Genomic DNA, 13424 nt, shown 5'->3' on the forward strand with positions numbered 1-13424 from the left:
TCATTGTCTAAGCCGTGTGTTTGCACAGAGATAAAAAAAAAAATCGAACCTGAGTGTTAGTTTGCAAATTGATTTAATGTGGTGACACTGAATTATGACTTAATAACCACCATCTTCTTCCACACACACTTACGCTGTTATTATTTACAGGATGTGTTTTAGCAGACAGCTAAAAGACAATGAATTGCAGGATAATGGGATATTGATGTGGGTGGAGTGGAGCGTGGTTATTTGTCGTGGCCCCTCAGTGGCAGGTTGGTAATTGGTTCGCGTCTCCTGGTAGAATTACCCCTGTGGCTTCTCCATCCTCTGAGGCTCACGGAGGCAAACGCATCATGGCACTGAGGCGGGGGGGATGGTTTGGTGGCTTTTATTGACAGCGGCTTATTGATCAGGGTGAAGCAGACTGTTAGTGGGTACGCATGTGAGACAGATTCCAGTATTGTTGTTGAGTCTGTCAGCGGATTCTCACTTGACATTTGGAGGGATTATTAAAATTTAAGGCTATACCTCCCCCAGGTGCAGTGTATTGATCTGGCTGTCTTTAAGACGTTTTAAACCAGCTCACAGGACTCAAGAGGCATAGACTGAAACACAGTTACTTACCTGATTGATTAGTGATATGTGTGATTATACAGCATGGAGAAGAAAATAACTCCAGGGAGACACGAATGAAGAATTAAATGTATATACAGTCGTCCTCAAATTTATTCATACCTTTCCATTAAACAAACAGCTGTCACTGAAATAAGTTGAAATTGACAAAAGTAATAATAAATAAAAATGTAATGAAAATCATGACATTGCTTTTGAATTGTGGTTCAACAGAAATATATATTTTTTAAAAACAATCATGATGGGAAACATAAACTAATATTTTGTTAAACAACCCTTTGAGCCAATCACTGTAATCAAGTGTTTTCTGTCACTCTCAATCAGACTTCTGCACTTGTTGACAGGTATTTAGATTTTGGCCCACTGCTCATCAGCAAAGTGCTTTAATTTGTCCAGGACAGAATTATTAATTTTTTAAAAAATTATTCTTTTCAACCACAATTCAAAAACAATGGCTTATTTCACTAAATTATAATTTAGCAAATTTTTATTTATTATTACTTTTTTCAGTTTCTAGTTATTTTGATGACTATTGTGAATTTTGCCTTTTCTTTAATGGAAGAGTATGAATACATTTGAGGACAACTGCATGACGGTATCCCTGCCTTCAAACTTGTGTGTACTGTTAGTCTCCATGGAGCTGCTTTTCAGAAGTTTTGTTAGATCCAGCTGTAGAGAAATCTTAATGCTACAGCTTATAGTTACATTTTACACAAAAGGATGTTTTCAAGTATGTGGCAGGAGAAGATGAGATCCTTAATTTCAACATTACAATGCCTGCATGCACAAATCAAGCTCAATAAAAATGTGTTTTTGGGTTTAGTATGAAAGAACTTGACGGGCCTGCAAAAAACCCTGACCTCAGCACCACCCAACACCTTAAATGTGAAACAAAACCCCAGCTGAGGGCTGATCACCCAACACCTGTGCTAATGCTCATTAATGCTTGTTGCTATGGACTGAAGATTACATGCTATAGTTTTACTATTTTACCTCTTCTGTTGTGTTTTGATCTTTTGCTTGTCTTGATGACTGGACTGTTCTCTGCTGCTCCTTCTGAGGATTCTCCCATTCAAAGGTTTTTTGTTTTTTTTAGATTTTATTTGAATGCATACTCGAGGACATACTGTTATCTTGTGTTTTACACATTATAATACCCTCTGAGTCGAATGTGTGAATATCTGCTGAGTTACTGACTTGACAAAAAGGTGTATTATGCTCACACAACATCCTAATCTTTTTTCTTGATAACATCTGGACTAAAACCTAATTTAGAACCAGAATCAGCTTGATAGCTCAAGTATGTTTTTTTAAGTAATTTGAATTTGTTCTTTTCTTTACTCTCAAAGCAGTTGCACAAGCACACACATGCATTTAAAGAAGGGCAGCAGTTCAGAGAAAAGAAAATGGGTGTTCAACTACTATGTGCAATTATATACTGTGTGTGTGTGTGTGTGTGTAAAGGGGCATGCTTAAAGTAAACCAAAGATTCAATGCAAATTGTGCAGATTCTGATGATACAAGTATAAATGTAAATATAATTCTTAACAATAAATACAAGGTTACTGACACTGTACATACATGAGGTAGGTGGGCAGCAGTGCCATGGAGCAGAGAGAAATGTTGGAAAAAAAATATGAACAGGTGTATAGTATAGAGTATATATAAAGTGATTCAGGATTAGGAATTAAAAAAAAAAAAAAAGAAAGAAAAAGAATTATTCCTGTCGTTATAGATGGATTTAATTGTTCATTGGTGACTTCCTCTGGAAATAAACTATTTTTGTGTCTGGTTGTTTGCTCTGGTAGGTGTGCATCTCGTTTCCTGCATAACAAGATGCAAATGCATCAGCATGGGCCACTCCGCCTTAATTCATTGAATATCCCACATCTGACCATGTTCAATTTGACAGATTTTTTTTTTAAGTGGTGAACATTGTTTAAGCTGACTATGTGTAAAATCTGGGATCATAGGTTACATTAATTTTAAATCTTAACAAAAATCTTAAAGAAGGGTGGGGTAATGTTGTTTTTTGTGATGTTTTCTTCGACCTAATCTGTGAAGCAATGTTGGAAGTGCCATAACTTGAAAAATAATGTAGCTGGACTCCTTGAAATTTTGCAGGCTCATTGATACGTACATATGGCCTTCAATGATACAACCCTGTTTTGATAGACTGGTGGTTAGCACCATCGTCTCGCATGTCAGTGTTTCTGTCTACAGCAATATTCCACCAAGAATTGAACCTTTTTTTTTTTTTTTTTTTTTACGCTAAGAGGCTGTTGTTTCTTTTTTTTTCTGTTATGGGCACCAATAGGAGCATTAAAAATGCAGAGTAGGGTACCAGTCATACCATACTATCCATACCACTGTATACATATGTATATATCAGTGAGCCTACAAAATATTTATTTGTATATTCATATGCCATATATATTCTATTTTATTTGAATTATTATTTGGTCCCTGTGTTTTGTGTTTTCCTCATCTGAATAGAGACATTTTTAACATTAACTTATGCAGAAAAGGTGCAATTGGTGCATTAAATGTCACCATAATGCAGAAAATTGAATCTGATGCTCAAATTTTCCTTCAGCCTAGACCTAATTGTGTTCTGCCAATATTCAAATTAATTGCCCATGTGCAAGTGACATTGTTACATATTTGTAGACAGATGATATGTTAGGCCTGTGTCATCTACTGATGCTAGCAAGTATTCAAGTATTGTTGAACATTCCAGTGTATTTAAATATATTCTGTATAAACGTATAAATTGCAATTCTAAAAGTGGTAAAAGGTGTAAAGTAGCGCTATATAGTCTAAACACGCCCATCCATCACATTGCACAGTTGAGTTTTCTTACTGCTGCCTTTTTGAACTACAAGAACCAGAAATCAACGCTTGACGTAAACTGCGACACTTTTACGACACTTAACAAACACATTGACGGCGGTGTCATGGCGACGTACGGAGTTAGTTTTGAGAGTTCAAGCAGCATCGACGAAAGAAAGGAAAAAAAACGGCAGGCACGACAAGAGGTCATAGAAAAGGTATGAAATGTGAGCTTTGGACACAGCAAGTCTATACGTGACTGTAGGTTTGTTTCACCGACGTCAGTTAAAGCTTAAAACACACCTGTTTGGTTCGAATGAGAGCCAACAAGCTAAGTAGGCTAACAGCAGCCGTCACGTTAACGTTAAGTACGGATGGGTTTAGCGGCACAACATTGTCATTTTAATGAAATGTCCGTGATCATGATGTAGACAGGCGTCTTTGTGTCTCTTTCTGTCTCTCTGGGAAAGCTAACAACTCAAGTATGTCTTCACATTAACCTGCTAATGCCTGTATCTGGACTGCAGGCAGGATAAACACTGAGGGAGGCAGATAACAGACCTGCAGCTGTGTTTTCAGATGTTTTATGTCACGATCGAAGCTATTCATTGGTTTGTAGACTAGGTCAGCCTCGTTTTCGTGATCACATATGTACACAGTGTTTCAATTGTGCGTTATCTTTCTGGTGTGCAGCTTTGTTTACACTGCTGCCAGATACACAGAGCAGACAGAAGATGCTTCCTGTCGATGAGCATTATAGCTTGAAAACACACTATCTGCTTAGCTCACCTGTGCGTAAACTAGCCAAACCAAAGACTGTAGCTGGGTCTGATTTATCCTGTTCAGCCTGGGGAGGAATTTGCGTTTTTATGAATTGATGGTGGAAATCATTTTTGTGTTTTGTGGTTGTTATAAGCTTGAAAGATCTTTAGTATTAATGCTTTGTGTGGCCAGCTTGGCTAACATGACCATTAGCTTTGATTCTATGCTTACAGGTCAAACCTCTATGTAAATTTCAATGCTGGAGAACATTCAGAGATTGGTGAAAACTTTAAGACCGAAACAGTGTTTACATCAGATCTCTTTGCTCTTTTTCTCCTCTCTGTGCTCACGTAAACTTCCTTTTAATACGGCCAAATTCCACATAAAACTGTGTTCATTTACATATTTTTTAATTTCAGTTTTCAGACAACATAGCGAGTAATTAAACAGTGACCTACACACAGCCCATTAAATCTTTATTGTGAACCGGCTGTAATAAACAGCAGTTTATGAGAGCACTGGGAACAGGAGAGAAGCAGACAGATGTAAACACTGCCTCAGTCTGTTCCCTCTTACAGACAACAGCAGAACATTTGCTGTGCTTTGCTTGTGGCTGAGACTTTTTAGAATTAACAGAAGCAGCGCCAGAAACGTAAAGACACCTGGTGGACTGTAAGGCAGCTGCTCATTCTGAATGGCTCACATGGGTGCAGTTGGAATTAAGGGAGCATGACTATACAAAGTCTGAGCTTGATAACTGTTGGTTAGCAAGATATGTGCTAGCACCTAGGTCAAATTCTGACGTTTGCAAATATCTTCATGTTGACAGTTTTTACTTTTCACCTTCAAGTTTATACCAACCACAAAACAACACAAAAAAAAATACTAAAAATGGATTTTAACCATATGGGACCTTTACAAATAATTGCTGTGATGTGATTTTGGGGATATTTACATTTCAAAAAATCATTCAGAAAAGACTTAAAAGCAGCAGAAAGTTAGGATCTCACAAATACATTCTCATCTGTGTCAACTGTTTTGCTCCATGCTGTACATCCTCCCTAAAGGGAGTGTGGACAGCAGCAGCTCAGCTGCATGTAGAGCTCCAGACACAGAAATAGAAAGAGGTGAGAAACAGGGATTATACAGTCATAGTGATATGTACCATCTTTGCAGTAGTTTGAGGTTAAAATGCAAAGACACATTCTGGGCATGTGTAAGATTTTCTTTTCAATTTGCTGAAAAGACTCACAATATAAGACATTTAAATAAATCGCAATTTTCAGTGTCAAACATAAATATGTAATGCTGAAAAGGCATGTGAATATTTGAAAATCATAATTTTCACTGCAGTATCATGTCAATGTAAAGATTGTGTTGTTCATGCCACAATGAGAACAATGCCGGAGTTTGTAGACAAGTTCACATACAGTCACTTGAAAATGTTATTTCACTGCAGTGGCATTTTATAGACATGACTGAAAATGCTAATGCTGATGTACTCATGCTTTGAAGTGCTCTATTAATTTTCTTTCCTCTATCCTGTCATTCAGGCCAAGCATCAGCATGAGAAGGAAGAGAGGAGGAAGGAGCTGAAGAGGCTGAGAGGGGAGGACACTTGGATGCTCCCTGAGGTCAACCAGAGGTTGCAGCAGATGCACGAAGTAAGAGACTTATTTTTTTAACCTAAAGTTATGCACATAATCAAAATCAGCACAGAGTATATTTAGACAGTGACGTGAGTCACTGTTTAATTGTTAGAGTGCCATTGATGGATAGATTGACGTCATACCAACTCACATGTGCTAACTGTCCAATCAGTGGTGACTATGTTGCTGGTCAGCAGCCTGATGCAGGAGTTTAGCAGTTCTACAATTATCCTGCCAGTGTAATTTATAATACTGCAATTATCAAGAGAAGAAAGAAGACAGAAGAAAGATCTTGATGATAATGGCGGCGATGTTGACAACTATGATGTCTTTTGATGTAGTGACTCGTGCTTTTTAGAAACACATCCCTATTCACTCTTTTCCTGTCTGGACATGTGGACCAAAAAAAGTGGTTATTTCAGCACATCTTGTGTAATTGACAAATGATTCTATGAATATATTGCATATCAAAAACAAATAATAATTAATTAATGAGAATAATTCAATGTATTGAAACTTAATTTCCAACAGGATGGCTCTGTAAAGAGTAAAAAGAAGAAAGAGAAGAAATCCAAAAAGAAAAAGGAGAAAAAGAAGAAGGCCAAGAAAGAGAGGAAGACGGCAGAAGCAGGAGATGGCTCCAGCGACAGTTCAGAGGTTCATTATTTTGTCATTTTCCGCTGTGTAGGTCCTTTACACTAGGTCCCAGGTTAACACATGAAGAATGTGAATATATTCTGCTATGCTGTCTAACGGATGAGTAACAGTCGACACATTTAAAGTGACCCAAGTTCTTTAAAACTGAATAGTGATTTAGGATGGAGTGAAAGTTATTTTTTTGTAGCCGACCAAAATGTCTCATCGTACACACTGGTCTTAATTATGACATATTTTACAGAGTTTATCAACCCGACTTTAAAAATGTAGCAAGTTGTTGTACATCAAAATTTGTATTCTTGTCTATTTTAGCAAACAGTCTGTAAATAGCTAATAATATTTAAAACCATGTCTATTCCTGACTGATCAGAACCTTTGTAATTAAGAAACATTATACCTTGTTTATTATTATTAACATTCGATGTGTTTATTGACATATAACAGTGGTGTTTCATGTGTAGTATTAAATGCACATTGTAACTTATTCAATCCAAATTATTTTAAGGGGAGCATGATTTCAATCTCATGTAGTATCTGGTTCATGTAATAACGTATGGCAAAAATATCAAAACATGTGAATCACTTTACTTAGATTTTGTTATGAATGAACTCAGCTTCTTCTGCTGTAAATAATGCAGGGCAAAATTATGAATTCATCAAATTGGTGCCACTGATGCTTTCTGAAGTAGCCCATCTAATGACCGTGTCCCTTGTATGTGCAATCAGTGCAGTGCTTCGTCTTTTGGCGCCACTTATTTTGCTGGTATTTGTAAAAGCCACTCAGTGCTCTATACTCTGCGGGACACAACCTCTTCGCTGAGCACAAATGCATTCATATGGAGCAAGTTGGGACAGACTGACATGTTTCTCTATTTAACATGGTAGCATGGTTTACAAGTAGAACTAGTGGTTGTAAAAAGTAGATGTATATTAAATCACAAATAGCTTTACAAAACTCCTTTATTAGAATCAAACACTATATAATAAAGAAGGCGGCTCGATTTAAATGAGTATGGTTGTCAGTCAGCACTTTTGGAAAGCTCTGAAATATATGCACACTTACAAGTAGAGTTTGAAGAATTGCACCTTCAGAGCTCTTTCCATCCTTTTGTTTTGATGTGGTAATCTGTCAATCTGTTTCATTTCTCCATTGTGATTTTCTCTCCTTCACTGTTCATCTCCCTCACTGTCTCTCCGTGTCAGGACTCAGGGGATGAGTGGGTTGAAGCTCAGCCTCAGACACAGACTGCTAAAGCCTGGCAAGTTTCTGACGAATCCAAGCCTTCAGAGAGCAACCTCAGCCCAGCCCAGAATACCCAGGTACCGTCCTTCACTTCATGAATAAATATGTGAAGAGTGTTTGGTGTCACTTTGAAGTCTAAATTCGAAACAGTCCTTTTTATTTTATTATCGTTTTTAGTACAACAAATCATCTGTGGTTAGAAAAAAAATGACAGGTTTGCTTTAGTGTTTTTAAAAATCCTCTCAAGTCAACACAATAGTAAAATGCTGTTTTCACAATAGAGATGTCTAGAGGAAATAGTGTATCTACATATATGAACAAGCTTTCCATTTATACACTAATTCGCTGAGTTTGCTTTTGAACTGCACATACTCCATAAATCCATGCAACAATTCCTCAATTTTTTAAAAATTTGCAACTGTGTTTCTGTTGCACAGAGAGACGAATGGATGACTTTTGACTTTCTTGCAATGAAAACCACGTCCACCACTGAGAGAAGGGCTGAGAAAGAACGGCTGAAAGAAGAAGAGAGAGCCAAGGCTCAGGCCATTGAACAGGTGTGTGTTTGTGTGTGTGTGTGTGTTGCTCCACTATTCGGTTGGGGAGGGTGACCACAAAATGGTCCTTATGTCTGTGTAAGAGGGAGATAAAGTGCAGTCGTGTTTGTGTGTGCATGTTCTCCACAATATGTAAACACACTGTGGTAGTCAGTTTCCTTATTTTACCAACTGTGTAGTTACCAAGGTAACTGAGGGTGTCCCCTCTCGGACAGCGGCGCACTGTGGTGTGTTCACATTGTTATCTGCAGGGTGTTTTGTATGGATTTTTTAGCAGCTGGGCCTCTGCTGTGTTATTAACAGAAATAACTGTCGTGTAAATGTGTGTTTGTGATTCCCTCAGGCTGGTTTGCACAAACTGGAGCTGAACCCGTACTGGAAAGATGGAGGAACTGGTCTGCCCCCAGAGGAGATAGCTGGTACTGCATCCAAAAAAGGTAACGTCAGTATCAGTAGACTTGATTTGGATATAGACAAAGAACTATTTCCAGCTATTCAAAATGTGCTGTGGCCGTTTTTCTCTGATGTGCAGCTCAGATGGTGCTTGTATTCTTACCATATTTACTTACACCACTTTATACTCCCCACCTTTTTTCTGCTTTTCTGACTTTGCTGATCTTGTTTCTCTGCTCTCCTTCTCTCTTACTGGCCTTTTTGGTTTTATACTACGATGAACCAGCCAAAATAACATGCTTAAGTAAATAATACACTTGATCAATCCATGGATTACTATCCAATCCTCTAGTGTTTAAAATGGTGGTTATAAAGAAAGCAAGGCACTTAAAATGTGCGTCTTTATTAAATATTCAAAAATGGGGCCTATTTAGTTGCTTTCATGGAGATTTAGGGGAAAGCTGGGAAGCAGCACTAGACAAAACAATCTCATGTTGTATGCTAATAGAAGTATAATGTTGTTTGCATTCTTCGTAGATCTTCTTCTGTAGATAAATGTACAATATAGATGTGTCAAATACTGTTACATCAGCTCTAACGTTTCACGTTTTCCTCCAACATCATTCTCTTTTTTCCTACCCGACTACTTGTGTTCTTCCTGTGCATGTGTCAATGTGAATGTTTTTTAATAGATTTTTAAGAATACTGTGTCGGGAAAATTCCTGGTATTACAAACGGTGACTTCTCATTCCTGCTGCCAACATGTTTCTACTCAAAACTATCTGCTTTTAAAAAAGATTTGTGTGATTATGTCTGACAGCTGTAGTCCTTCTTAAAATAAGATTTAGGTCTGTCACAGGGAAGATACAATAAGTTCCCAGTCATTTCAAATGTGAACTGGGAAGTTAGTTAAATAATTTGCTGTTGTGTTGAAAGTGCAGGAAACAAGAGAACTGAATTTCAAACATCAGCCTTCAATACAATTATGTATGCAGAAAAGTCAACATGGGCATATGGCAGAGGAGTGAGAGGAGAGATAGAGCAAGGTAGAACTTCTGAGTTATGGATTTAGGGAGGGAAAGAGTGTGTGTGCGTGTGTGTGTGTGAGAGACTGTGTGTAAGCTGTGTTAAGCTGACAAGCAAATGCAGGTATGTGTGCATATGCCTCTTATCTCTACACCGTAAATACAGTTCCCTCTGGAGCTGGCGTGGCCTCGCCGTTGTAAGCTTTATTTTAACAGCAAGGCAAAAAAATGCTGAGGCAAACATCACACATAAACACACTGTTTTCCCCTTCAAACTGTGTGCCAGATGGGAACGCTGTTCACGTCATCTTGCGTTATAATTATGGGGTTATGGGAGGTGCATGCTGGTGTGTATGTGCATTTTTAACACTGGACACACTTGGTCTTGTTCAAAAAAAAAAAAAGGAAAAGGTGATATGCAGCTTGAAGTGGAGGGACGAGAGCACATCGGCTGTTTTTGATGGCAGTGGAATGGATTGTATTTTTTGACTCATACAGCGGATAATCTTTTAAAACCTAATAGAGGAGGCCACAGTGACAAAGATATCAAGAGACTCTTATAATTCCTCTAGCTGTCAAATATATCAGTCATCATTACCGTCTTTGCTCCTCAGCCTGCCACTCATACTCGCTGTCCACGTTTCTTCACACTTGTCTTACACAATATTGCCCTTTCATCATCACTGATGTCACCGCTAACTCTGGCAGGTTAAATTTGTTATATTTGTATGCAGTACCTTTAGAATCATGTCATAGAGCTCGTCTTAAAGCAACTTTTTGTTCTTTTCTCTTCAGCTGTATTGCCCATTTACTCTATAAAGCAGAAACAATAGTGATTAAAGATTGCCATGTTCTGAAACAGAAAGAATTGAAATGCGCAGAGTTAACCTTGACCACCATCAGCCCATGTGTCATGTTTTATCACTCTGGGAAGTTGTATCGACTGTTGTTTTTTGCATGAACACGTGTTCCCCATGGATTTGAAATCTAGATTTCTCTTATCTGTTCTCAACCTCCTTAATCCTGACCTTGGTTTCCCCTCCCTCTTCCTCCTCTCTTATGTTCCTCTGTGTCCTTTCTCTTTTTCACCAGAATGTGATTCAGCTTGTTGCGAGTTCTTTTTTTTTTTCTCAGATTTGATGTCTTTTCAGCTTTTTACAAAAAAAGCAGCTTTTACTTATGTGCTTTTTCCGCTTCCTCCACCTTCTTAATTTGCAGTTTTTGCAGTTTGTCAATCTGGTGATGTGACCTACATTTTCAGATGATGTCAAGTGTCTGTATTAATTAAATTTTTTCTTTAACAAAGAATATTTTAGACAGCCTTATCTTCGCAGCCTCCTTTAATTTCCTTATATTCCTCTTTTGATTACGTTTTACTCATCAGCTTTGTTTTAATCCTTATCAAGAGGGATCTTGCTGGTGTGTGCAGTAAGCTCACTAGTGAGGGGGCATCTAATTAACCCCACTTACATTTGTATCAGTTTGAAAACCTCTGGGTATCTAGTAGGTAAATTACATCACATTGTGAGAGTTTCATGAAAATGACATTGTAGAGGATATGACCGAATCAGTTGAGGTTCAACATTGGACAAATGAAACAAACAAGTTTTTGTGCAGACTCCTCTGCTCATGTTTTCTTTTTGTTCCTGTCTGTGCCTTCAGGCCCAGTAGTGAATGATGGCGGTCTGAGCTGGCTGAGGAAGAGCTACCAGAGGATGAAGGAGCAGGCAGAGAGGGAACGACGCAGCTTCAACGATGTGGTGGCCGAGAGATACGGAGTGAGAATTTGTTCAAACACTGCCTGCCTTCCCACATTCACATGCACATGCAGTTGCGCCAAAAATGCCACCTCAAAAGATAAAAATGTTGCATAACATTGAGGTTTAGACATAAAAATATTGATTCATGTTTACTCTTACCCAAATGAGAGTAAAAATGGCTCACCTGTCAAGGTAAATGTGCTTAGATGACAAAGATTTATGCACACGCACGCGCACAAACTCGCTCACTACTGTGGGAGGAATGAGTGTCTAGATACCTTGTTCTATTATTAATCTATCTCTTTGCTGTCTGACATCACACACAGTGCCTAGTGTCCTTTGTTAAGTCACTTTCAGCAGTGTCAGCGTTTGTGCATCCAGTTGACAGCATAGAGACTGTCACTGTCAGAACATTGTGTGTGTATATGTGTGTGTGTGTGCTTTCTATTTCTTCTGTCAGAACTCAGCTAGCCACAGCAGTGCAGCTCATTTGTGTTACTTCCAGTAAAGTAACTGGCTTTCAGGTTAGTAAGGCAGCCAGAAAGTGTCTGTTTGTTTGGCCTAACTGAGTGGACTCCTCTTGAACTGTCATAGAAGCATCTTTAAAGCAAACTACACAGAAAGCACATCACAAAAAGTTTAAATATGTTGTAGTAACCTGCTCTGAATGATACAACAAATCTATGTGCAGCCTACAGACCATTGCCATCAGTTAGATCGTCTTTTATTGGCTTGGTTTTATGTACCATGCACACGCTGTTGGTATGTTTTCCACTCGATCTCCAATAAGCAACACAGATAAATTGTTAAGACAGCTTTGAAGATCTGAGCTGCAAAAACCTGAAAAAGTGTTGAAAGAGTTTAATTTGTCTTTTACTTCTCCTTTTATAGTCAATGGAAGAATTTCAGCAGAGACTTGCTGACGCTGAGAAAGCTGTGTTTGGTGAGAGGAGAGGAGAAGGAGACGGTGCAGCGAGAGGCGGGTGGAGGAAAGGAGGGGAAGAGACCAAGGAAAGATGGAGGAGAAGAGATGAAAATATGGAAAGAGACTCATCACCCCGAGACAGAGAGAGATACCATGATGGAAGAGGCGACGGGAGGGAGAGGGAAAGGTATCGAGGAAGAGAGGAGGAGAGGAGGCGAGATGGAGACAAGTATAGTGAGAAGGAATGGCTTAGAGAGAGGGAAAGAGACAGATACAGGGAAAGAGAGAGGGAGAGGGATGGAGGGAGAGATAGAGACAGAGATAAAGACAGAGACAAAGAAAGGGATAGGTATAGGGATGAAGATGGGGTGAAAAATAGAGAAAAAGATATATCCAGTGCATCGTCATCATCATCTTCCGGGCAGAGTTGGAATCAACGCGCCCTCTCTCTTGGGTCACTAAAAGGCCGCTTCCTCAAACCCTCAGAAGATGATGACAATGGTGAAGGTGGGTTCGTGTCACATAATAGCATTTTGATGTTGTCTTTGATGTCGGGTTATTTGTGTGCACTCTTTTTCCTGTCATTTTTAAAAACGAGCAACAACAAATGCCACAAATCTGTCCGTCACAAATCAGTAAACATACTCTAATATGCCAAGAATCTTGTCATAGCAGACTTAACATGAACAGGCTTTACAATTTCTCTCTCCGTGCAGCTCCAGAGCGTTCTCGTCCTCCTCCAGCACGTCCGTCCACAGGATTCCTGAAACCCAGCTCCGATGATGAGGACTCTGGGCCACGTAGCAGCAGCATTCCAGCCTGGAAGAAGAGCAGCAATCCTGCCTCTGAATCCAACAGCTCTGAAAAGCAACAACCGGAAAATAAGAGGGATGCTGAGAAAACTGTAGCTGCTCCCGAAGATGCTGTGCAATCAAGGTTTTAAGCTCTTTATTTTGTTGCCTTGAAAAGAAGACTCGCTATGACAGCAAACTGCATAACTGCTGCA

At 38.9% G+C, this 13424-nt stretch overlaps 1 protein-coding gene across 1 annotated transcript in view; it reads left to right on the forward strand.

Moving 5' to 3' along the window:
* Positions 1 to 3557: 3557 nt before the first annotated feature.
* cwf19l2 (CWF19 like cell cycle control factor 2) overlaps positions 3558 to 13424 on the forward strand; it is a 27216-nt gene continuing 17349 nt past the window's right edge. Inside the window, exons 1-9 of the mRNA XM_008286709.1 lie at positions 3558 to 3665; positions 5763 to 5873; positions 6390 to 6515; positions 7719 to 7835; positions 8196 to 8315; positions 8659 to 8752; positions 11396 to 11511; positions 12385 to 12925; positions 13135 to 13354. Coding sequence (XP_008284931.1) covers positions 3573 to 3665; positions 5763 to 5873; positions 6390 to 6515; positions 7719 to 7835; positions 8196 to 8315; positions 8659 to 8752; positions 11396 to 11511; positions 12385 to 12925; positions 13135 to 13354 — 1538 coding nt within the window. The 5' untranslated portion in view covers positions 3558 to 3572. The remainder of the gene's footprint in view (positions 3666 to 5762; positions 5874 to 6389; positions 6516 to 7718; positions 7836 to 8195; positions 8316 to 8658; positions 8753 to 11395; positions 11512 to 12384; positions 12926 to 13134; positions 13355 to 13424) is intronic.

This window comes from Stegastes partitus, unplaced genomic scaffold (assembly GCF_000690725.1).
Source record: "Stegastes partitus isolate 25-593 unplaced genomic scaffold, Stegastes_partitus-1.0.2 Scaffold465, whole genome shotgun sequence".
NCBI classification, from domain to species: Eukaryota; Metazoa; Chordata; class Actinopteri; family Pomacentridae; genus Stegastes; species Stegastes partitus.